The sequence below is a fragment of the Oreochromis niloticus genome, linkage group LG15, assembly GCF_001858045.2.
Source record: "Oreochromis niloticus isolate F11D_XX linkage group LG15, O_niloticus_UMD_NMBU, whole genome shotgun sequence".
Classification (NCBI taxonomy): Eukaryota; Metazoa; Chordata; class Actinopteri; order Cichliformes; family Cichlidae; genus Oreochromis; species Oreochromis niloticus.
The window spans coordinates 38,842,861-38,869,440 of NC_031980.2; the positions used below are offsets into that span (position 1 = coordinate 38,842,861).

At 41.5% G+C, this 26,580-nt stretch overlaps 2 protein-coding genes and 1 long non-coding RNA gene across 3 annotated transcripts in view; 2 read left to right on the top strand and 1 right to left on the bottom strand.

Annotated features, from left to right (window-relative positions):
• Positions 1 to 729, bottom strand: part of LOC109199848 (uncharacterized) — an 827,125-nt gene extending 826,396 nt beyond the window's left edge. Inside the window, exon 1 of the mRNA XM_025898756.1 lies at positions 548 to 729. The gene's annotated coding sequence lies outside the window, so the exon portion shown is untranslated. The remainder of the gene's footprint in view (positions 1 to 547) is intronic.
• A 5,148-nt stretch (positions 730 to 5,877) lies between these two features.
• On the top strand, positions 5,878 to 13,083 carry LOC109199357 (uncharacterized). The gene is made up of 4 exons (XR_002059779.1): positions 5,878 to 5,984; positions 11,899 to 12,149; positions 12,293 to 12,346; positions 12,950 to 13,083. It is a non-coding gene; the product is annotated as an uncharacterized LOC109199357 (long non-coding RNA).
• Positions 13,084 to 14,132: 1,049 nt separating this feature from the next.
• LOC106097019 (neoverrucotoxin subunit beta-like) lies at positions 14,133 to 21,456 on the top strand. The gene is made up of 5 exons (XM_019354669.2): positions 14,133 to 14,738; positions 14,849 to 15,022; positions 15,687 to 15,842; positions 17,758 to 17,804; positions 17,980 to 21,456. Exons 1-5 carry the CDS (start codon positions 14,650 to 14,652, stop codon positions 18,546 to 18,548), a joined length of 1,035 nt encoding a protein of 344 aa, XP_019210214.1. The 5' UTR covers positions 14,133 to 14,649; the 3' UTR covers positions 18,549 to 21,456.
• The last annotated feature ends 5,124 nt before the right edge of the window (positions 21,457 to 26,580 follow it).

A 26,580-nucleotide genomic window follows, 5' to 3' on the forward strand; every position in this document is an offset into this window, starting at 1 on the left:
TCTGGCACAAGTACCTGCTGGATTGACAATGATGTGTTATTTATTGACTTGGGGTAGTTGAGATGCAATGTATATCAAAGTGAAAAAGTATTCCAGGATCCACTTGTTGTTTTTTTGTCTTTTTCCACTCAAAGGTTCACAGTGAATATTAGCATGCTGTGTTTCTCTGAAGCTCAGACCGTTCAGTTTATGTCAGCAGCAGTTATTTCTGAACTATCTTCAGACTTGTGCTGTTGAAGGGATGGAGACCTTATCAGTGCATCTTGGCTTTACTATGAATAAAGATGGAGAAAAGCAGATTAAATTAATTTAACACACTGTGTTCCGCTCTTAATTTTATTGCAATATAGGCGCTCTATGTAGTGGACTAATTTTATTTTGAAATGTGTTTTATTTTTTAACCTTTCCCTGCTCCAGTCTGCTGTCCCAAAAAGTTTTAAGAGGACCACCATCATCCCTGTCCCAAAGAAAACTAATGTGAGCTACCTAAATGACTATCGTCCTGTAGCACTCACCTCCATTGCCATTTTAAATATCAACACTTTACCGAGTTCTTTTGATTCCTCAGAGGCATCCGATGGAAGACAAAACACTGCTCAGTAGACCATTTAACACTTTATTACTTCTAGAAGGGAGATGCGTCCTGCATGACACGCTGCCTAACAGTATTATTACAGAAGCTCTCTCATTCTAGTCTAAACAACAGTGTTTCAGTAACTTTCCACTAGAGTTGGTCCCCTCTTATCTAGACCTTATCAGTGCATCTTGGATTTACTATACATAAAGATGGAGAAAAGCAGATTAAATTAATTTAACACACTGTGTTCCGCTCTTAATTTTATTACAATCACAACTGACAAGACCAGAAGGCCAAAAACAAAAAGAAGAGAAATTTGGGAGAAAGTTAACAAAAGAAGAGGGAGAGAAAAATAAAGGAGAGGGAGAATGATAAAGAGAAAAAGGGAGTGACAGAAGAAACACTGTGAATCTGCTTCAACACCTGCTAAAGATAAAAGCATATGTAACAATATTTTAAAGCACAACTTCACATACTTCCAAGGTGCATGGAAAAGGACAAAGATCTGCAGACGTGAAGACTCCAGCAACACCTTGAAACAATAGGGAAAGTTTGGGTTGTGGCCTTCCTCAGGGTGGCGCTGTCACTTGGTGTTCGCTCTCTCTGCGGTAGAGTATCACTTCCTGTTCCTGCTCAAACACAGTGGTGTTTTTGAGTAGCTTACTTGCTTAGCAATTTAATTAAAAACTTTTAAATACATTCTTTTTTTTATAGTATAATCTTCACGTGTTTTATCCGAAGCACACTTTCTGTGTAGTCACTACCTAATTTATAGCCAAAGTATTCACTCACTGTGTCTGAACTGTTTTGCTAGCTTAGCTTAGCTCGTAGCTGACTCGCTAGCACCATGGCTACTTCACCTGTCCCTCCTGCACTTTCCTGCTCATTTTGTCAGATGTTTAGTTACTCCTCAGCCTCCTTTAGCAGTAATGATACTTGTAACAAATGTAGCATATTTGCAGCTCTGGAGGCTAGGATTACTGAATTGGAGACTCGGCTTCGCACCCTTCATTCACCCATAGCTAGCCAGGCCCCTGTAGCTGGTGCAGCCGAAGATAGCGTAGGCCCCACTAGCTTTTCCCCGGCAGACCCCAAGCAGCTGGGGAAAGAGGCAGTGTTGCCAACTCCTCAGTAAGAAAAATCGCTATTGGCTGTCCTAAAAGTCGCTAGAAGTCGCTAAATGACGTCATTGCCTAATTTGCATAATTGGTCATGCTAATGTAATTGTAACCTACGTTGTTGGAGAGAGAAATAACATCGTGGAAGACACATAAAGTCAGTAAAAAACGTCCTAAATGCATTTAGAATTTATTTAGAACTGCAAATAAAATTTCTTTTAGCAATTATTGTTTTTGTTCTTGTCACAATTCCAACCTTGCTCCTTTATCCGGGCTTGGATCGGCAAAAGTGACCCGAAATAGGCACTCTGGTGGAGTTACTTTGTGTGTGTTTGTGTGTGTGTTTATAAGTACTTTTAAACCTTGTGATCCACAAAACAGCATAAGAGTAAAAGAAGAACTGACTGCGTTACAGTCAGTGCGGCAGCAGAGGCTTCGCTCATGCGTGATTCATTTGCAGTTCGGAAGCATATGTAACGTTAACTAGTAATGACTTCATGAACTTCTTCACAAATAAAATTTTTATCATTAGAGAAAAAATTACCAATAATCATCCCACAGATGTAATATTATCTACAACTACTTTCAGTACCATTGATATTCATTTAGACTCTTTTTCTCCAATCGATCTTTCTGAGTTAACTTCAGTAATTACCTCCTCCAAACCATTAACGTATCTTTTAGACCCCATTCCTAGAAATCTGCTCAAAGAAGTCCTGCCATTAATTAATGCTTTAATCTTAAATATGATCAACCTATCTCTAATAATCGGCTATGTACCACAGGCCTTCAAGCTGGCAGTAGTTAAACTACTACTTAAAAAGCCATCCCTAGACCCAGCTGTTTTAGCTAATTATAGGCCAATCTTCAACCTTCCTTTCATATCAAACATCCTTGAAAGAGTAGTTGTCAAACAGCTAACAGATCATCTGCAGAGGAATGGCTTATTTGAAGAGTTTCAGTCAGGTTTCAGAGCTCATCACAGCACAGAAACAGCTTTGGTGAAGATTATAAATTATGTTCTTATGGCCTCTGACAGTGGACTCATCTCTGTGCTTGTCCTGCTAGACCTTAGTGCAGCGTACGATACTGTTGACCATAATATTCTATTAGAGCAATTAGAACATGCTGTACAGGGCTCTAGAGTGCGACCAAATTTTTCAGTGGTGCGACTAAATAATAATATTTGGTCGCACCGGTGCGACCAAATATTTTCGGGTAACAAAACAAAACAAAAAATCTCTGCAACTCTCCGTGTGGTCAACAACACACACACATTATGCCCCTATCGTGGACTAAACCAATCAGAGATAGTCAGGGGCGGGACCTCTCTGATTGGCCGTGGTCCAGTTGAAAGTGCAGGTGGAAGAGAGAGGTGAGTAGCTTGAATAAAGCGATATCAATTCATTAACGGATTCCACACAAAGACGTAAACACAGAGCGGACCCGACGCATCAGAATCAGCTTTGTCTTTCTCGGCTTTCTCACCCCACAGCCCGAACACGGACACGCTGTCGGAGCTTAGCGATTCTGATGCGTCGGGTCCGCGCTGTGTTTCCGTCTTTTTTGCACTAGATTCTGAGCTGCAGGTTTTGTCTCTCCAACCAAAATTCGCCGAGCCAGTAGCAAAAGAAGCAGCAAACTACGCTTCACATTTGATCAATGTCGTCATGAATTCCCTCTGACTTTTGCTGTTTTGCTTCCATCACGATAAAAATCACACTTCATGCACAGCTCTCTCTCTCTTTCTCTCTCTCTCTCTCTCTCTGTACTTCAAGAACAGTTTCCCATCTCAAATCTCTGTTTTCTGCGTTATCCATTCACTTATTACCCACCAGTCTACCGTTGTTTACAGCGCTGTCGGCCGCTGTCTTTTTCTTTTCTTTTTTCTTTTTTTCACTTAAATGACCTCGGACAAGAAAGCCTAATTTCTGCTGTTCAATACTGAGGAAATTTAAACTTCTTAAAATTATGCAAAATTGCAGAATATTGCAGAATATTTTTACGGTTATCTGCTATAAAACGCCAGACCAGGAAAATCTCCTTCATGTTTTTCTGTGTTTTAGTCTCAGTTACTTTCACACAAAGGCATCTGCTGTGATGTTCACAATTCTGATGAAGTCTCATGTGTATCAGTACTGATAAATGATCAGAATTATAATATTTCTGACTGTCTGAGGCTAAATTGAATCCAATCAGGACTTTGAGAACCAGAATCGAATGGATTATAGAAATCAGTGATGATACCCAGCCCTAGTGAGCAGCCTAGGCCTGACAGAAGTGGATGTAGCTGTGGGTAATAAGAAAAGATGAAAAGAACTATTGATAACTTTTGTGTTAAGACCTGATCCGTCTGAAATTCATAGCCAGTGCTCTGACACGGTGCCATCAATCTTTGAATGCTGAAAAAACAGCAGTGTATCCAGAAAACACATTATATGCTGCAATAAATGCACTGCCCAAGTGTCCCCTCTCCCCACTGCCTTTCAGCAGCAGGCAGCAGCAAACAGGTCGTCAGAGGAGCCAAGATGATGATTAAGTTAACATTTTCTATAATATTGACGAAGCAATTTAAGCACAAGTTTGTTAGTTAATAATTTAGAAATGAATATTGTCTGTATGGACTTCCCCCCCCCAAAGAAAGTGCACATGTAAAACTGCGGTGTTAAACGATGCAGTTGATAAATTTGAGTGCGCCTAACTTTTGTGCCGGTACGCCTAAATTTTTAAAGTTAGGCGTACCGGTGCGCCCATGGCAAAAAGTTAGTCTAGAGCCCTGCTGTAGGCATTACAGGTACTGCGCTGCAGTGTTTGTATCATATCTATTTAATAGACTCCAATTTGTTCATGTAAATGGAGAGTCTTCTTCCTACACTGAGGTTGATTATGGAGTTCCACAGGGTTCAGTGCTAGGACCAATTCTGTTTACATTATACATGCTTCCCTTAGGCAGTATACATAGTATACATTTTCACTGCTATGCTGATGACACCCAGCTCTATCTATCCATGAAGTCAGGTAACACACACCATTTAGTTAAACTGCAGGAATGTCTTAAAGACATAAAGACCTGGATGGCCGCTAACTTTCTGCTTCTTAATTCAGATCAAACTGAGGTTATTGTACTCGGCACTTAAAATCTTAGAAATATGGTATCTAACCAGATTCTTACTCTGGATGGCATTACTTTAGCATCCAAGTAACACTGCGAGGAACCTTGCAGTGATTTTTGACCAGGACATGTCCTTCAATGCACATATTAAACAAACATGTAGAACTGCTTTCTTCCATTTGTGCAACATCTCTAAAATTAGAAATATCCTGTGTCAGAGTTATACTAGTGCATGCATTTATTACTTCTAGGCTGAACTACTGTAATTTATTATTATCAGGACGATCTAAAATCTCCCTGAAAAGCCTTCAGTTAATCCAAAATGCTGCAGCAAGAGTACTGACAGAGACTAGAAAGAGAGAGCATATTTCTCCTGTATTGGCTTCCTTTCATTGGCCTTCTATTAAATCCAGAATTGAATTCAAAATCCTGCTCCTCACATACAAAGTCTTAAATAATCAGGTCCCATCTTATCTCAGTGACCTTGTAGTGCCATATCACCCTATTAGAGCACTTCGCTCTCACACTGCAGGCTTACTTGTTATTCCTAGAGTATTTAAAAGTAGAATGGGAGGCAGAGGCTACAGTTTTTAGCCCCCCCTTCTATGGAACCAGTTTGGATTTGGGAGACAGACACTATCTCTACTTTGGGAAAGTAATAACAGGTTTCACACACTGAGCTTGATTATGGAGTTCCATAGGGTTCAGTGCTAGGACCAATTCTTTTTACATTATACATGCTTCCCTTAGGCAGTATCATCAGAAGGCATAGCATACATTTTCACTGCTATGCAGATGATACACAGCTCTATCTGTCCATGAAGCCAGATAATACACACCAATTAGTTAAACTGCAGGAATGTCTTAAAGACATAAAGACCTGGATGGCCGCTAATTTTCTGCTTCTTAATTCAGATCAAACTAAGGATATTGTTCCCGGCCCTGAAAATCTTACTTCAGGAAAACAGATCAAACAGATCAAACCAGTTTGTTCCAAGAAGTCAACATTCAGGTTTTAGAAGCTGAGGTGGAGCCTACTGTGGTTGACAGGAAGTAGTGACACTCAGTGTATCAGTGTTTGCAGGTGAGATGATCCAGCTCAGGTGAAGTGAAGTCTTCAGCTCCACTCTGTGAACTCTTGGATCTGTGAGGAGAACCAGGACTCATCGTCATTACTGTAAGTCTGTGTTTCTGTTTAACAGGTAGCAAACATTTTCTCCTTGTTACACCTCACTGAGATCTCAGAGTGCTCACTCTTTATCAGAACCACTGCAGCTCTCAGACATCAAACAGCTGCTAACAGTTTTCAGTTTTCCTTTACTCTGTGAGAGACAAGGAGAATATTAAACTTTTCTTTACTTGTGGTCGTAAAGGTGGTTTCAGGAACCAATCACAGGAGACTGTCTGTGTTATATTTGACATGTTCAGATGATGTAAAAACATTCGTCTGCAGAGTTTATTCTCATAAACGCGTGTTTTGTTTGGGATTCCACCGGCGTGGAATTATCAAAAGTAGAGAGGGCATAGCTAACATATAAAACAGGAAAAGACCGCCATGTAATCCATTTATTTCAAGAAAGTAACTGTATTCTGAATACCACCTTTTTAAACATTAGGTCTCTCTCTTCCAAGTCTCTCTTAGTAAGTGGTAACTAATAACAGATCAACAAATTGATTTACATTGCTTAATCTGTATACAGAAGGATGATTATGTTAGTTTAAATAAATCAGTACCCCTAAGTTATACTAATTATCAGAATCTTCGAAGCACAGGCTGAGGCGTGTCTGTGGCAGCAATCTCCCACTCCAGCTTGTTAATCAACCAAAGACCTAGACAGAGTTTTAATTCATTTTGAACCTGAAGCTTGTCCACCATTGCTGGAAAACTCAAAAATCTGAAAAAATTGTTACGTCCACTTGGGCCTTACTAAGAGTTTCTTTCCTAGTGCTTAGATTTTTTTATCTGATTTAGTGCTCTGCTCAGATAAATTAATTATTGTTGATCCTGCTCCAGTAATACAAGGTCTTGAATAATCAGGCCCCATTTTATCTCAGTGACCTTGAATTTATCGACAGATCAATAAATAACGCACAATTAAGGAAAAAAAAACTCAACACACAAGTGGTGTCACGGTCCTGGATCTGTGACCCAGTGTTTTTGTTTCTGTATTACTATTGAACTTTGATTTTGTCATGGTTTATCTTTTCTAGTCTTTTAGTTTCTGTGTTTCATGGTTGCTATCTCACCTAGTCAAGTCTGTGTCTGGTATTTTTCCTGTTTTACTTTGAAAGTCTGTGTCCTATGTCAATGTATTGAGTTTTGCTTCCCTTTGGTCTTGTCATGTCTGATTACTCCCAGCTGTGTTCCCCTTCTGTGTCTTATTCCCTCGTTATCACTCTCTGTATTTAAGCCTTGCGTTTCCCTCTGTTAGTTGCTGGTTCATCTGCGTGTCTACCCCTTTATTTCTGCCATGTGTTTCTCCATGTTCCAGGTTCCAAATCTCTGTCATGGTCCTGAGTCTGACGACTCAGTGTTTTGTGTATCTTTATATTATTCTATGTTCTTGTTTATTCTGTTATGTCTTTTGTTTAGGTTTGCTATGTTTTAGGGTTTTGTTTTACGCCTGCCTGTGTTCCCTCTGTCTGTCCATGGTGTCACTGTGTCTGCTCGTGAGTCTATCTGTTAAGTTCAGTGTCTTGTCTGGTCCTCTGTGTCTGTTTCCTGTTTTATTCTGAAGGTCCTTGTCTCATGTGAGTGTGTTCAATTTACATTTCCCCTGTCTCGTCAGCTGTGATTTCTCCCAGGTGTGTTCCCCTCCTGTCTCCCATCCCTTCATTACTGCTGTGTATTTAAGCCCTGTGTGTTCTCCTGCCTGTTGCTGGTTCGTCTGCGTTATTTCCATGCGTCATCCTATGTTGGTTCCCCCAGTCTCCCTGCGTCTCCATTTCAGGTCTGCTTGTGTTAGTGTTTCCCAGTTTAGTTAATCTTAGGTTCAGCACTTGCCACCTCCTTTGCTGTTTGTTCCATCGCCATCACAATAAAGCTCACTCTCATCAAAGTCAGTGTTTGCATCTTGGGTCCTACTTCCAACCTCCACTCGTCTGCCACTGCAGACGTGACAGTCTCACGTTTTCGTGTTTCAGGTTTCTCGTTGCAGGTTTTTGTTCCTTTCATTATTATTTTGTAGCTGTTCCCAGTTTAGGTTTTTGTTAGCATAGTTCCCTGCAATGCTCTGCTTTGGTTTATATTTTGCTTTTCATTGTTAATAAACTTTCTCACAGCTACGCTGTTGTCCGTGCTTGGGTTTGGGTGCAAATCCTCCTCCTCCAGATGATCTGCCTCCCAGATTGTGACATTACAAACCAGTCACACAATGGACCCAGCAGCACTCAACCCCTATGAGGAGTTTTGGGGGGATATGTTACTGGACTGGTTACTGGACTCTCTCCACCCGCTCATTCAAGATTTCCTCCTAAACACCCTCCAATTGAGGCTACTCATCATCATGTGACAAGAGGTTCATAAGGAAAAAAATATATCAACAACCGCAACTTGAAACACAAGTTCACAGTCCTGGCTAGCTCAGTCCAGTTCCAGTTAATACTATTCATCTATATAGAAAAAAAAGAAGAGCAAAATCCAATCCATGTTTTGAGAATCACCTGTCCAATCAAGTCTAGCTCATTGAACAAAAGATACTCGACTCCAAGTTTTCTAATTAATCCACAGATGGTAAACAAACAAGGATATCAGAAGTTCAGCAACACAAACAATGCAGACCCAAGCTGGCAGTCAACCACATCAGCTGACCAGTTCAACTTCTGTCTCATCCAGTATTTTCCCGGAAGTCTTGGGGGTCGTCAAGATGTTTTTTTTCATGGTCCTGGGTCGGTGACGCAATGTTTTATACTTCTGAATTATGATATAGTGTGTTTCCTGTTTTACTTCAATAGACACATGAAGTAAAGCAGACTACACTGACAAAGGACCAGGACTGTTTGTCATCCCAGCTCATCATTCTGTGTGTCATCCCCTGTTCATCTTCCCCTGAGTTTCTCTACCCGTGTTTCCAGTTTTCAGGTTTTCTCGTTCTATGTTTCAGGTTTCATGTTAGTTTCTCCCAGTCTAGGTTCCCCTTGTGAGCTGTTTTTGTGGTGATTCATATAGCCACAAATAAAGGCTCATTTTTAGTTTGAGACATTCTCCTGTATCTTTGTCTGTACCTGGGTCCACACCTCTCATCTTCCGACCATACTGTGGACCCAGCAGACTCCAAACTGCACGAGCGACAGCAGGCAGCACTCTTCCAGCTGGAGGAACAGCTCTGGCAGAAGCAATGGCTCACCCCCGTCTACACTCGTTTAGCTCTGGGAGGTCCCTGGAGATGCCATGCTGCTCCACCTGCTGCCCCACCTGCAATTGTGTTACCTAAGCTGCAAGTGGGATATCTCTGTTTTACTCCACTCACTCCTCAGCCTCGGTGCTGTCATCATGTGTGCTTTAGGCACGGCTTTACTGCTGATGGAGAAAGTGTCCCTCATGTCGTTGTCACTCTTCCCCCGCTGAGCATCTCCTGGTGGTGAGTCAAAAGGACTGTTTTTCCTATGGTCCCCCAGAGACTACACAATCTGTGAACAATAATCCCACCTCAGAAATTTTTGAGACTACTTAGCTTGATGATGAGTTGCATTTTGAAAACTGTTTTTGTACTGCTCCTTCTGAAACTCAAGTGATAAACTCAGAGTCAGCTAAGACCTTTTTTTTTTTTTCAAAAACTGTTCATTACGGTGGAAAAAATTTGAAACATATTTTTGTCTGTTTTTTTCTGAGCCAGGACTTCTAAATTCAGAGACTACTGAGACTGATTTTCTTTTAACAGTTCGTCATGGTGGAAAATGTGTGAAACCCATTTTTGATGAGTCAGTTTTTACAGAGCCTGCTCCTCTGCCTTGCTGTGTTCAATCGGTACGCAGGGGGGCTGGGGCATGGTTGGTCCAGGCCAGCTGAGGCTCTGCTAGTTGTGGCACCGGTACCAGCTCCCCGGGTGGGGACAGGAGCTGCCCAGCCGTTGCCGCTGCTTGTCCCAGTTCCCAGGCTGAGGGCTGCCGTGAACCAGTTCACTGTTACTTGCTCACTCTTGAGCTCAGTCTTTAGCTCAGTGACCTGCTCAGTTGCTAGCTCAATCACCTGCTCAGCCACCTACTCAGCCACCTGTCCACCCAGAGGTCTCCGCACCTGCTGGCCCTGTGTCGCCTCAGCCAAAGATATCCGCACCCGGCATCTGTTCCCACTGGGGGCTCTGGAGATCCGCACTAGCTGTCTGTTCCCACTGGGGGCTCTGGAGAGCCACTCCAGCACTTCCTCATCTCCACTGGGGGCTATGGTGAGCCGCTCCAGCACTCTGCAGCTTCCATGCCACCATCTGTTTCCACTGGCGGCTGTGGAGTGTGGTCTTTCCACAGTTTTGCCGTATCTGACAACTATGATGGACTGTCTGCCCAGCCGTTGTCTGCCTCTGCTGAAGGCTGTAGAGAGTATGTCCAGCCCTCAGTTCCACTAACTACTCAACCGTCAGGTCAACCATCTGCGACAGCCATGCCGCCATCAGATCCACCACCTGCAACAACCACACCACCGATGGCTGCCACATTGCCGTCTGGTCCTGCACCATCTGGTCCTGCGCTATGTGGTCCTGCGCCTGTCACAGCGAATGAGATGAGCCGTGAGGGAAAAATAAAGGAGGATCCAAGTGCAGACACTCGCTGAGAAGGGGAGGTGATTTATTGAAAATAACGCACAAGGTGAAAAAATGGCAAAACCGAACAAAAGCTAAACTATACTGGGGCAAACTAAACTACAGAACAGAAAACCTGAGCACGAACATGAACATGAAGGAGGAGGAGGAATAGAGGCATAGGAAGGTGGACAGCAGGGAAAACACAGGAGAAATACAGGAGATTAACAGACGGACCAGCGACTAGAACAGAAGACACAACTTAAATACACTCAGAAGAACACAGGGAGATTACACACAGGTGGGGAACACAGCTGGAAGTAATTGACAAGATGAGACAAGGGAGGCAAACTGAATACACTCACATGAGACACAGACCTTCACAATAAAACAGGAAACAAGAAACCACTACACAAAGATGCAGACTAGACAAAGAACTGAACCTACACTAAATATGAGACACAAAACCTGAGAACTAATCCCTAAACACAAAATAAACAGAAACATTTAATTCTAATAATAATCAACAAAGCACAAGAGCATCAGAAAATAATTCGTAATGCAAAAATAAACCAAAAAATAACAAACTCAAAATACTAGGTCAAAATGACCCAGAACCATGACAGCGCCGTCATGACCAAATCCTTGACTAGCACAGCCTGCTCATCCTGTTCAGCATGGCCTGCTTGTCCACGTCCTGCTCTGCCTGTTCATCCTCATGCAGCACAGCCTGCACCTCGACATCCAACACCACACTGCCGCGGGCCACTTTCCAGACCATTGGCTGAGGATCTTCGCCATCATGAGTGGCCTCCTAAACTGTTTTTATACCATTGCTGCTTTACGCACAGTCAGCCTCCAGATTTGCTTCACCCACGCCACTGCCGCTTTGCACATGGCTGGCCCCCTGAACTGTCTTATCACCACCGCTGGCTCTGCGATTTGCCCCCTGAACTATGTCTGCACTGCCGCTTTCCACGTGGCCGGCCTCCTGAACTCTGTCTGTGCCACTGGCCTCTGGGTCGGCCCCCTGAGCTACTCTGTTTATGGGGCTGCTGTGCTGTCGGCCTCTGGGTCGGCCCCCTGAACTGTTTGTAAACTGTTCCCTGACCTCAATTTTCTTTTGTGAACATGCTGTTTTGGACTATTTAATCAGCTCAAATGCTCCTGATGGATTTTTTTTGTTGTTGTTTTGGACTATTTTGTGGCAAAACTGAGACCTTAACTGAGGCAACTCTGTGAGTAGTAAAGGCTGTCTTAGCTAGTCTCATCTTATATTATCTTAAACTTTATGATATAACACACCAACCCTGATCTGATCTGGTTCTTCAGAATTGTGCTCTTGTGTTTTTATAGAACAAAAATGATGGAACCTGTTCAGACACAACTCCTGGAAATACTGGAAGGTTTAGGAGACAAGGAACTTAAATATTTTAAGTGGTATCTACAAAAGTCTGAGTTATTGGATGGTTTACCAGCAATCCCAAAGAGTGATCTTCAGATATGTGACAAACAGAAAACAGTGAATGTGATTATCAACATATACAAAACTGAAGATGCTTTAGATGTCACAAGGAAGATTTTGGACAAAGTCAAGACTCGAACAAGTCAGTAAAAGGAAAAGAAAATAATATGACACACAAAGTCACGCACACACATAGACTCAAATCATGCACGATTGATGATCAAGATCAATGGGAAAATCCAAACATTTAAAGACCTGTTCATGATTTCAGATTTCCTCCAACAGATAAACAGCCACAAGGTGTGGTGAAACAACCAGCCCGGGCAGTTACATCACAGGGTAAGCATTCAGCAGTTTGATGAGCTGTTTGTTTCAATGTGGTATTTTTTATTCCTTTAGTCTTACTGTAGACAGCTTTTTAATTCCAACATTAAACTCCTGGAATTAAAATTCCAACCACAAAGGAACGAGCTGATGATTCCTGGTGGGAACCATTCACAGGATGTGAACATATCACACATGTTCACAAGATTCTTACATTACAGCAAGACATTTTCTCATTATAGTTTATTTTTTATTCAACATTTTAGGTAAAATGTCATCCAAAAATGACAGTAATCATGACATGTTGCAAATAAAATTGGAATGAAATGGTAAACATTATATAAAGAAACCAGTAGCAATTAATTTGTAAGAGAGAAGTGAACACATTTTTTATGTTAAAACTCATGAGCCGTGTTACATGCTGTTTACTATGGAAAGACTTATGAGTTAAAGCACACAACAGCGAAGTATTTTATAACATAGCAAGAATAATTCAAAGAGACAGAAAGAAACAGTAAGATAAAACATCACAACTAAAACCCCCATACCCAAAATAAATAAATACAAATAAATGAATAAATAAATACATCTACTTATTTGATTATTTTCTTCAATCAGATGTTCTTAAAAACTGCCAAGTAAAACTCAAGTCTGTCTTGAAGAAGGAGTTCCAGTGTGTGTTTGAGGGGATTGCTAAAGCAGGAAACCCAAACCTTCTGAATCAGATCTACACAGAGCTCTACATCACAAAGGGAGAAACTACAGAGGTCAATGATGAACATGAGGTCCGACAGATTGAAACAGCATCCAGGAAACCAGACAAACCGGAAACAACAATCAGACGAGAAGACATCTTTAAAAGCTCACCTGGAAGAGATGCACCAATCAGAACAGTGCTAACAATGGGTGAGGCTGGCATTGGGAAAACAGTCTTAACACAGAAATACACCCTCGACTGGGCTGAAGACAAATCCAACCAGGACATCCAGTTCATATTTCCATTCACTTTCAGAGAGCTAAATATGCTGAAAGAGGAAAAGTTCAGCTTGGTGGAACTTGTTCATCACTTCTTTACTGAAACCACAGAAGCAGGAATCTGCAGCTTTGAAGACTTCCAGGTTGTGTTCATCTTTGATGGTCTGGATGAGTGTCGACCTCCTCTGGACTTTAACAACACTGAGAGTGTTACTGATATTACAGAGTCGACTACAGTTCATGCGCTTCTGACAAATCTGATCAGGGGGAAACTTCTTCCATCTGCAATACTCTGGGTAACAACACGACCTGCAGCAGCCAATCAGATTCCCCCTGACTATGTTGACATGGTGACAGAGGTCAGAGGGTTCACTGACCCGCATAAGGAGGAGTACTTCAGGAAGAGATCCAGAGATGACGCCAGCAGGATCATCTCCCACATCAAGACATCACGAAGCCTACACATCATGTGCCACATCCCAGTTTTCTGCTGGATCACTGCTACAGTTCTGGAAGATGTGCTAAAAACCAGAGACGGAGGACAGCTGCCCAAGACCCTGACTGAGATGTACATCCACTTCCTGGTGGTTCAGGCCAAAGTGAAGAAGGTCAAGTATGATGGAGGAGCTGAGTCAGATCCACACTGGAGTCCAGAGAGCAGGAAGATGATTGAGTCTCTGGGAAAACTGGCTTTTGATCAGCTGCAGAAAGGAAACCTGATCTTCTATGAATCAGACCTGACAGAGTGTGGCATCGATATCAGAGTAGCCTCAGTGTACTCAGGAGTGTTCACACAGATCTTCAGAAAGGAGAGAGGACTGTACCAGGACAAGGTGTTCTGCTTCATCCATCTGAGTGTTCAGGAGTTTCTGGCTGCTCTTCATGTCCATCTAACTTTCATCAACTCTGGACTCAATCTGCTGGAAGAACAACGAACACTCTCCCAGTTCAATCGAAGAAATTCTTATGACAGACTGATTTTCTTCCAGAGTGCTGTGGACAAAGCTTTGCAGAGTCCAAATGGACACCTGGATTTGTTCCTCCGCTTCCTCCTGGGTCTTTCAGTGGAGGCCAATCAGACTCTCCTACGAGGTCTGCTGCCACAGACAGAAAGTAGCTCACAGACCAATAAGGAAACAGTCCAGTACATCAAGAAGAAGCTCAGTGAGAATCTGTCTGCAGAGAAAAGCATCAATTTGCTCCACTGTCTGAATGAGCTCAAAGATCGTTCTGTAGTGAAGAAGATCCAACTATCACTGAGATCAGGAAGCCTCTCCACAGATAAACTGTCTCCTGCTCAATGGTCAGCTCTGGTCTTCATTTTACTAACATCAGAAGTAGATATGGATGTGTTTGACCTGAAGAAATATTTTCCTTCAGAGGAGGGTCTTCTGTCACTACTGCCAGTGGTCAAAGCCTCCAACAACGCTCTGTAAGTGAAAATATACCCCCACCCCCACCTCCCAAAAAAGAAAAGCAGCTTTCTCACCAGGAGAACAGAACCATAGCTCATTAACTATTTTATTATAATTCTCTCTTTAGATTAAGTGGCTGTCACCTCTCAGAGAGAAGTTGTAAAGCTCTGTCCTCAGTTCTCCTCTCCCAGTCATCTAGTCTGAGGAAGCTGGACCTGAGTAACAATGACCTGAAGGATTCAGGAGTAAAGCTTCTTCTTGCTGGAGTGGCAAGTCCACACTCCAAACTGGAAACTCTGAGGTCAGATCATATTACAGTCTTCATATGTTATAACGAAGAATATGCTACTAATACAAAATATTATCCATGACAGAATGTGATTAAATCTGACCCTATTGTTCTTATCACTCTGTTCCGTTTCAAAATTTTCTAACATGATGCTTTGAATGTTTATTTTGATCCTGTTACTGATATTCCAACCATTCCTTCTTTACAGTTTTCTTTTCTTTTAGTTTTAATGAGTCATATACACACTAATTTACTATTCCTTTATTTATTTATTTTTACAAATAATTATAGTAATATATTTTGATATAGTTTGGTAACGTGAAATTGTATGGTGACTTTGAATTTAAAAACAACATTACGATTTACCAACCCAATTTCATTAAAAAAAAAAGGAGTCCTGTGTAAAATGTCAATAAAAAAGGAAATGTTTAAATTGGAAAATTCTACAATTTCATGAAATAACAGTAGCTCATTTTGAATTTGATGGCTGCAACGCATCTGAAGCTGGTGTAGGGCATCAAAGTAAGTGGTAGTAAATAAAAACTGACCTTCGCATATTATGGAATGTCGTGCCTCCCCTGATAAGTGATCTTTATTTTTCTCAGATAAAGTGTAGCTTGATGAAATTGCAAAAGGGAAAAAATCATATTTATATTTTTAAATTTTCTTTCTTAAGTCTCTCAGGCTGTCTGATCACAAATGAAGGCTGTGCTTCTTTGGCTTCATCACTGATCTCTAACCCCGCGCATCTGAAAGAGCTGGACCTGAGCTACAATAACATAGGAGACTCAGTAGAAAAGCTAAGGGACCTACTGAAACTTGAAACTCTAAGGTATGGAGAGGTCTACTGCAGCTTTGCTGCTCTTTATCTGATAGAAAATGAAATACCCATCTATTCAAAACTGCATGCCCTTCATCATGATTCTTAGTCTATTTTTACCTTGTACTTTAATACTTTCATACTTGTTTTTTCATTTACCTTATGTTTTTATTATTTTTTTTGTACTATTGTAAGGTGACCTTGAGGGTTTTTAAAGGTGCCTATTATTATTATTATTGTTATCATTATTAATATTATTAAACATCACATCATCAACCTTTAAGTTTCATTATTTCATAGAATAGTAAAAACATTAATTTAAAAAAAACAGAAAAAATGAAATAATCATCATGATTCTTCCATATTTTCATTTAGTTAATGCCTAATCTCTACCACAAAATTTGCAATTGGAGATAAATTATCTAAATTTCAGGAGCAGGTCCATGCCTCCAAACATGCCCCTTCTGGCTCTTATCTATATATCACCCCCCAGTTCTACAAGCTATTCCTTCTTGTTTTCGTGTGAACACCTTTCAAGGCCTTTTACACAGCTTATCTCACATGAGTAACATAATTTTACTCACCCTTCTATTCACTTACAATCACCCTCTCCATCAGCACATCAGATGAAGAACAGACTAAGAACTACTCAGGTTTGCTTCATCACTTTCCCTCCAGGCAATCCAAGAAAGTCAAACACACTGAACGTCATGGTGATTCTTCAGAGAGACCGAATGCTGCCAACCGTCCGGGGAAACTTTGTATGAGTTCTCTTGCCACCGAAAAATCTGGTCTGCTACTCTGATCCATTCACTCATGTTTTCTCCGCTGAATCCAGTTATGAAGTAATTCTGGCCACTCACCAGAAATTCAACAAGATATAGATTCAGACTCAACTGTAGCCCGGTTTCAACTGCTTCTGAAATTTGCACATCTTAATGTCAGTCCAAAGTCTTCTTCTGTGCAGAAGCAAATTGCAGCTTCAACAGCAAAAGCTACTGCGTACCTTGTAGCTCCACGCACCCATCAGCACCAGGTAGCAGGGGCAAGCTCAGTTCTGTGTACCTGCCTCTTAACATTATTCAATGCGAAGCTGGAAATCAGTCACTAGTTCCATGCTTTACTGCTCCTCTATTGCCATTTATTTATGTTTTTGGGGTTTGTTTTTTTTTGCCTGTCCCATTTGGTTCTTTAGCTGTCAGAATTGCTGTCCGAAGGCCAACAAAGGTAACCAACAGATGTACTTTACCAAGTGGATCATCACAGCCTTGCTGTATGGGTCCATTTGATCAACCTTTGTTGTTATTATTTATTTTATTTTATTTTCAGTTGTACAGATGGGACAGACATGGCTGTGTGACAGGAAAGGAAGAAAGGAAGATGAAGGAAAGGAAAAATGAAGGGGAAGAGGGACAGTGAGAAATGGCACTTAAAAAGAAAAAAACCTCCCGGGTCACCTGTTGAGAGAAAGAAAAAGGAAAAAAGAGAAAACAAGCAAAAAAAGAGAGCAATATAATAAACACAATACCATTGCAATAATCTAGCTAAGTGTAAATAACAGTAAATACCAAATATTGCTAAAAACATGTAATTATAATAAGATTCCACACTGCTCATAGACCCTGGGTCCCTCAGACCCAGGTCCCTGACATTTGTTATTATCATTACAATAATGAGTAAAACAGTGTAGCCATTCTTTAACTTTATTCATTGCTGTAAAAACAAATCCAAAAACTCCTTCAAAGAAACAACTCCAGGATCAGTCCAAATCATCAGCAGTTTGATCCACGTATGGATTGAAGTGTATTTGTGAAAATGTTGCACTGTTCGTTTATAGTGTCTAACAGTATGTGTATGGGAACCATATAAAGCCCATGTGTGCATGCTGAAAGAGACTGTGCTGGTCTGACCCCCCTCTTCCTTTCAGGGTGGAGCCTGCTGGAGTCCGATGGTTGAGACCAGGTCTGAGGAAGTGTAAGTGTGTTTTTAATTTGATTCATGAAAACAAAGCAGCACACATTCAACCATCTTCAAACTGTCACATCACTCATTCACATCTTAGATATCAGGAGGCATCAATAAAGTGTCAATCAATGAACAGATGATGGATCAATAACTGCAGCTGAATTGTGTTTGTTCTCTCCATCAGATTCCTGTCAACTCACAATTGACACAAACACAGTACACACAAACCTCAAACTGTCTGAGAACTACAGGAAGGTGACACGTGTGAAGGAGGTTCAGTCATATCCTGATCATCCAGACAGATTTGATTATCATCCTCAGCTGCTGTGTAGAAATGGTCTTACTGGTCGCTGTTACTGGGAGGTCGAGTGGAGAGGAGATGTTTTTATATCATTGAGTTACAGAAGAATCCAAAGAAAAGGAGGCAGTGATAACTGTGTGTTTGGTTGGAATGATCAGTCTTGGAGTCTGTACTGCACTGACAATGGTCCTTGTTCTGTCTGGCACAGTAACAGACTAACATCCATCTCCTCCTCCTCCTCTGTCTCTAACAAAGTAGCAGTGTATGTGGACTGTGCTGCTGGCACTCTGTCCTTCTACAGAGTCTCCTCTGACACTCTGATCCACCTCCACACCTTCAACACCACATTCACTGAAACTCTTTATCCTGGATTCATAGCCTGGCCTGGTTCCTCACTGTTTCTGTGCTCAGTTGAGTGTAAACAGTGTCCTCCTGTTAGAGAAAAACTCTGACTGTTGAACAGATAGTTCAGTCTATACAGCCTTAGGCCTAATTAGTGGACTTGGCTGTAAAATTGTGTGAACACCAATTGCCTTAACCCATTTCGGTTTTCATGCAGGCTGAAACTAAAATTTTCTAAATATAACAAATAAAACAACAACAAAACTTCCCTTCAGCAGACTGACACTATGTCCTGGGTGAACAAGGTCTGCTGGGATGGATTAGGGGAGTTAAAGTTGCATAAAGTGTGAAAATGCTGACAATCTGGTTGTATATTCATTCTTTACATTCTGTCTTTACTCTGATGTAGGTAATGAATGCTTTGAGTAAAATCATGTTTATTTTGAGCATTTTAGGTCGACAGTTATCTGCCTTGTATATACCTTTTTTATGTGAGTTCTTAGCAGCTTGAATCTCTGCATTGGAGATGGTGATAGCAAAGTTATTATAACTGTCAGACACAATAACCAATTTTATGGGAAATACAGCAGGTTAAGAAGTACCAGATTACCATTTTAAATTAGTTAGTTCTCATCTCAGCTATGGACGTTATGTGACTGTGGCTGTATGCACTGGAAGACCCCAGGGTTGAGATGCTTCTGCAGGTAAGATCTAGGGTTTGGTCCATCCCACGATATGACAGAGGTTTGTCTACCTTGGAAATCTGACAATATCATTTCTACTTCTCTACAGCAGTTATTTCTAAACTATCTTCAGACTTGTGCTGTTGAAGGGATGGAGACCTTATCAGTGCATCTTGGCTTTACTATGAATACAGATGGAGAAAAGCAGATTAAATTAATTTAACACACTGTGTTCCGCTCTTAATTTTATTGCAATATAGGCGCTCTATGTAGTGGACTAATTTTATTTTGAAATGTGTTTTATTTTTTAACCTTTCCTTGCTCCAGTCTGCTGTCCCAAAAAGTTTTAAGAGGACCACCATCATCCCTGTTCCAAAGAAAACTAATGTGAGCTACCTAAATGACTATCACCGTGTAGCACTCACCTCCATTGCCATTTTAAATATCAACACTTTACCGAGTTCTTTTGATTCCTCAGAGGCATCCGATGGAAGACAAAACACTGCTCAGTAGACCATTTAACACTTTATTACTTCTAGAAGGGAGATGTGTCCTGCATGACACGCTGCCTAACAGTATTATTACAGAAGCTCTCTCATTCTAGTCTAAACAACAGTGTTTCAGTAACTTTCCACTAGAGTTGGCCCCCTCTTATCTACATTTTCCCAGGCAAGTTTGAGCGAGAGTCTGCAGCTTTCTACTCTCCAAGGACACATGGTCTCATGCCTTTATTTTTCAGGGCTGTGTCCATTTCATACTACACTATATAACTTTATAACACTTATTAATAAAAAGCATAGCATTATTGAGGCACTGCAAATTATTTAATCCCAACACCATGAAGTGCTTTGAGCACATAGTTCAATTCAATTCAATTCAATTCAATTTTATTTATATAGCGCCAAATCACAACAAAAGTCGCCTCAAGGCAGGGAGTAAGCTCACATCACATCCTTACTCCCTGCTTCACTTGATCTACTTCAGTTTGCCTACAGGCCCAACAGATCTACAGATGATGCAATAGCAGTTGAACTTCACACTGCCCTCTCTCACCTGGACCAGAAAAACACATATGTGCAGATGCTGTTCATAGACTATAGCTCTGCCTTCAACTCTATCATACCATCCAGACTCGTCATGAAACTCTGTGACCTGAACATCAGCTCCTCCCTGTGCAGCTGGATCCTGGACTTCCTGACAGACAGACCTCAGGTGGTTCGGATCGGCAGCAACACCTCATCCACACTCACACTCAGCACAGATGCCCCCCAGGGATGTGTGCTCAGCCCCCTACTGTACACCCTGTTCACCCACGACTGTACAGGAACACACAGCTACAACACCATCATCAAATTTGCAGACGACACCACTATCATCGGCTGCATTTCTGGTGGAGATTAGACAACATACAGGGCAGAGGTGAGAGCCCTGACATCATGGTAACGTGACAGCAACCTACTGCTTAACGTCAGCGAAACCAAGGAGTTCATCGGGGATTACAGGAGACTGCAGAGAGGAGGCCACACCCCCATCCACATCGTAGGAGCAGAGGTGGAGAGGGTCAGCTGCTTCAGATTTCTGGGCATCAACATCAGCGAGGATCTGAGCTGGTCACACCATGTTGGTGTGGCCAGCCATTAAAAGTATTGTGACTGACTGCATGACCACCTGGTATGGCAGCTGTAATGCTCTGGACCACAAAGCTCTGCAGAGGGTGGTGAGATCAGCACAGCGCATCACCAGGACTGAACTGCCAGCCATGCAGGATCTCTACAGACAACGCTGCATGAGGAAGATGCAGCGGATCCTCTCTGATCCCAGCCACCCCAGCCACAGATTTTTCACACTCCTGCCGTCTGACAGGTGGTTCTGGAGCATTCAGACCCGCGCTAGCAGACACAGAGACAGTTTCTACCCACAAGCCATCAGGCTTTTGAACTGCTGATGTTCCATACACACCACTACACACTCACTACAATTACAGGACTCTGCACACCGTCACTTCAACAAATGCTACTTGAATGCTCATTGCACAACTTTGTACAACCTACAAATACTCTTGCACAAACATTAAATACCAACTTGTCTTAAATGTAAATGCCAACTAAATTCTCTAATATTTAATATTTTTTCCTCTGCTTTTCATTGTTAGTATTATTATTATTATTATTATTATTACTACCACTGCTAATTTCTGTTATTTTCTTCTCAATATAACTGCACACTCTCTATATGCTCATGTAAAGCTGATGAGCACGAGACAAAGAATTTTATTATGGATAACTGTGGTTACACTGTTTATCTGTACATGACAATAAAACTTGAAAACTTGAAACTTGAAACCTTGAAAATCAGTTTCAAGAAGTAATAGGAGGTCAGCCATTTTGTTTAGTTCCTAGTGAGTCACATGTGGTGAAGTTTATCCACAGACATGTGCCTTTTGTTTGTGCCATCGACACCACCGTCTTTAAGTTTTCATTTGTATTGAATTGTAGGATGATATTTTATGTATATTTTGTGGAAAAATCCACTGAATATACCTTGGTAGTTGTTTGCTAACACTATTGGGTGTGTACTGGAATCCATTTTTGTAGTGCTAATGATGCTACGTTAATTGTAGCTATGTCACTTTCCTCCATGAGGAAATACGTACCAATTAATCCTGACTTGGATGCTACATCCTGACTTGGACGCTATATCCTAGTTGGAAATGTCTCCCAGTTATGGTACAGAGTACACATGAACGTGTAAGTGACTATATCAGAGACCAAAGTATGCAGCTTAACCAACGCAGTGAACCAGTCTATCTCTCAATATCAGAGCATCCCATCGCAAAGAGCCCTCCACCATTGGCTAACTACATCATTAAAGATAAGTATATCATGAAAGACTCCTGGCCCACACCCTTCCAGCCACAATCAAGTTCTGAGGTAACACATGCATACTAGACTGCTCATACCTCTACCCCATCAGCTCAGCCAGACATAAATGGTCACCTCCAAGTTAACAGTGAGGGACTCCTGCAAGAATCAAAGAGCAATATGCCCTACCCTAAACCAGAGCTAACTTTTCCCCAGTAACCCAAACACTTCTCATACACACCCTTCAGAGTCTTCAGTGATGATGGACACGGCGAAGTACCTGGCATGAAAAGAGCTTGTGAGTACCGGCTTGACCAACTTTGACGTTCATCCAGAGTCATACAGAGCATGGCAATCTGCCTTCTCCAATACCATTAAGGGTTTGGACCTTATTGCAAGTGAACAGTTGGATTTATTCTCAAAATGCCTTGGGAAGGAATCTTCTGCATACGTCAAGCGCCTAAGAGCAGTTCATACTGGCAACCCAAATACTGTGCTCAAAATGGTCTGGGACAGGCTCGATGGATGCTACGGTGTTCCCGATGTCATCAAAAGTGTTCTCTTTAGGAAACTGGACAGCTTTCCTAAAATAACAAATAAGGACAATTACAAGTTAAGGGATCTTAGAGATCTATTGATGGAGCTACTTTCAGCAAAGGATGATGGCTACTTGCCCGGGTTAGCATACCTGGATACTGCCCGTGGCATCAAACCCATAGTGGAAAAACTGCCATACTACCTGCAAGAAAAATGAATCACTCACGGGTCAAATTATAAAGAGGACTATAAGGTTGGTTATTCCCCCTTTTCATTTTTTACCTCCTTCATCTGCTACCAAGCTAAAACAAGAAACAACCCCTGCTTTACTCTTTCTGGAAGCAGTCCTGTCACAGAAAAGCTTATCTCATGTCACACAAATTTAAGAACCCCAGTCTCAGTGCATACGACCAAAGTCGTTTTTGATACCCCACAAAGCGATCCAGATGATAGACAGGATACTGTTCCTGGTTTTTGGTCAAATGTTTGTCTGAAAGAAAAAAGAAACACGGCAGAGAAACCATAGCAACAACCGATTAAGCAGCTCTCTAATATTTGAAACACATCATTATCCACTAAATAAGTCACTATTATTCAGACTCTTAATTCACAGTTTTTATGGCAGTCCATGGAAAGAGAATGAGCAGCATCATATGTTCAAACTAAAAGAATGACATCATCAGTGCAAAACACCAAAGAGAGAAAAATGAAATCAGGGCGAGAGACAGAAAAGATTGTTAAACGTACAAAACGTAACAGTAGTATCGTCTGAACAGGCTAGTCCTGATCTGCTCATTAAAATCAGCGTTATCTCCCTCCTTCATCTGATCACAGGTGAAACAAAGCTGCTTTTTATCATGATGATTGATGTGGTGAAGTTTCCTGTTTTCACTCTTGCAACAAACTTTTTTTTTTACTAGACAAACTAGAAATACTAGAAACTGCCAGCAGCACAGTTTCAGTTGGCAGCACTCCTGACATTTATGAACGACCAAAGGTTACAACAATGTGTTATTTAGCAGGTCTGTGAAAGAACTGATACACATCAGAGAGTTGGGGAATGGCTGCAATCACATCATTGTAAGATGGCGAAAGATGTACCCTTAGGCCCCCTCCTCGATTCAGAGATGGTCTTTCCCTTTTCAAGTTCGCCATCTTACAATGCTGTGATTGCAGCCATTCCCCAACTCTCTGTGAATGGTACTCATGGCCATTGATCAGTGGTCTTTGATCAGTGGTCTTTGATCAGTGGTTGTTGATCAATGGTCCTGAGAATTTGCATAATTATGATGAAGGAACTGACCTCCCAGCCCATTGTTCCTTCAGTGGTGCTAGTTTCAGTCATTGTGCAAATGTACTGTTTATAAGATTGGGGAAACCTGCAGTCAGCTGAGACCGAAGAAGTCACTTGGATGAGTGATGAAACGTTTCAAGTTTGTTTAAATGTTTTGTGTTTTGTTTTTCCCCCTTGTGTGTCACTTGGTTTAGCTAAGCCAGTATTTATGTTCCCTCATGTGTCATTTCAGACGGTCAGTTTGTCTTGTGTTTATTTGAAGTTTTGGTAGTTGTTATTTTAAGTATAGTTTATTGGGGTGGCTTCTTTTATTGGTCTGCATGTTTATATTTTTGGCTTTGTTAATTATCTTTCATATTTTGGGTCAATAAAACACCATTTTTGAATTAAACACTCGTGTCCTCTATGCCTTACTGCTCAGTCCCTGACAGTCTGCCACACCTGAATCAGCAGCTGTCAGCAGATGAATGTGTAGTGAAACTGAACACAGGCACATGAATAAGAAATTCAGGCTTACTACACTGAAACCCTGCTGGATGGACAGTCAAATGTATATGCATGTAGGATGTGGGCAAGTGGGCCTTATATTTTTCACACCTTCACAGTGGGGCCATTGTATGTAAGTTAGAGACATCCAGGCGCTGTGTGTAAGGGAGGGTAATTCTCCTTTTGGTGGTGAGGAGTTCGAGGATGAACTTAACTGGGAGGTATAGAGCTATGTGATGTGGTGTGGAATGTTTTTGTCTCTGAGTTTGGTCACATCATAAATGAGACATGAACGGACAATGCCCATCTTTAGAGACCATTTTGGTGTGTGACCTGAGTGCTCTTTCCACTGCAGTGTGTATAATAAACTCCAGTTCAAAAAAAGACACTCACGACTTCCAGTTTAGGTGAGCATGGAGTAGTTCGCATTGAGCCCAGGTCTTGCAGAGTCTAGTTATTATCTAGTATTTCCAGGCACATTTTGACGGGTTTTTTTTTTCTTTTTTTATATATTAACAGCTGTATATAGTTCCAAGACAAGATTGTTTTTCCTTTTGGCATTTATAATGTCGCGAAAAGTTAGTAAAAACGCAAACACCTCTCAGCCAAACTTGCGGCCCGCTGCTAATACTGCAGCCCCGCCTCGTGGTAAAACCTCGCCACTGCCTGGGCTGTCTGACATGCCGCTCGTCGATATGGAGAAGTTCACAAAGGCTGAACTCCTCTCTGAACTTCATGAAGGACTTCAGGTCAATCCTTAGGGAATAGTGGTATTAGATTTTTAACTTGGAATGTAAAAGGTATGCTTAGCCTGCTTCCCCCATGACCCAGCCCTGGATAAAGCAGAAGAAGATGGATGGATGGATGGATGTAAAAGGTATGAATAGCCCAATTAAGCGATCTAAAATATTCTCAAATCTTAAACGTCTAAAAAGTGATGTAATGTTTTTGCCAGAGACCCATTTGCGGAATAGGGATCATCTTAGGCACACGTTTCCATGGGTGGGACATGCATTTCATTCAATGTTTAATTCAAAAGCCGGGGGGTGGCTATCTTAATAAACAAAAGGGTGCAGTTTACGGCCTCTGAGATTAAAGCTGACAAAAATGGGAGATATTTGATTGTTGTAGGCACCATGTACAATGTACCTGTCCTCTTAGTCAGTGTGTATGTGCCAAATTTTGATAATCCAGGGTTTACAGATGCACTTTTAAGTAGTCTCCCTTGTCTTGATACTCATCTTTTGATATTGGGTGGTGACTTAAACTGTGCTATTGATCCCACTTTAGATCGCTTGAATCCTCGGACCCTGATCCAATCTCCATGTCTAAGTCTATTTCAGAGTTTATGTTTCAGAATGGTTTTGTAGATCCCTGGAGGTTTTCTAACCCTACTACCAGAGCATTTGCTTTCTTTTCTCAGGTATATCAGTCTTTTTTAGGTATTGATTATTTTTTTGTGGATAGTTCCCTTATTCCAAAAGTACTATCATCTACATATCATTCAATTGTCGTTTTCTATCACTTAGCACTGATACCAAGCTCATAGCCCAGTCCACTTTCTCCCCACCTTGGATATTTAACTCTTTGCTGCTTTCGGATGAGAGATTTGTTACCTTTATTAAACCCGCAATTGACGAATATATATAGTGTTTAATGACAGCGATACTGTCACAAGGTCATTGCTTTGGGAAACTCTTAAAGCGTATGGCAAAAATGGTAAATGGCCTGTATTTGTATAGCGCTTTACTAGTCCCTAAAGACCCCAAAGCACTTTACACTACATACAGTCATTCACCCATTCACACACTGGTGATAGCAAGCTACATTGTAGCCACAGCTGCCCTGGGGCGCACTGACAGAGGTGAGGCTGCCGGACACTGGCGCCACCGGGCCCTCTGAACACCACCAGTAGGCAATGGGTGAAGTGTCTTGCCCAAGGACACAACGACCAAGACTGTCGGAGCCGGGGCTCGAACCGGCAACCTTCCGATTACAAGACGAACTGCCAACTCTTGAGCCATGATTGTGCATGGGCAAATAATTTATTTCTCTGCTCATTCCACTACAGACCGCAAAGCCAATCTTTAAAATCTCTCTACACAAATTGTGTGTTAGATAGACAAGATGTAGCCAGTTGCACCCCTGATTTGCATAAAAGACAACTTGACTTGCAGACCAAATTTGATCTGCTTTCTACGGCAGATGCTAAGCGCCTTTAACTTCCTGCATGTGCGACTTATTATGAACATGGTGATAAGCCGAGAAGGCTTTTGGCCAA

Coding starts and splice junctions, on each gene's coding strand:
- LOC106097019 (XM_019354669.2), top strand. CDS start 14,650: ATGGATGTGTTTGACCTGAAGAAATATTTTCCTTCAGAGGAGGGTCTT. Junction 15,843..17,757: donor CTGAAACTTGAAACTCTAAG/GTATGGAGAGGT, acceptor TCTTCCTTTCAG/GGTGGAGCCTGCTGGAGTCC. Junction 17,805..17,979: donor GAGACCAGGTCTGAGGAAGT/GTAAGTGTGTTT, acceptor TCTCTCCATCAG/ATTCCTGTCAACTCACAATT.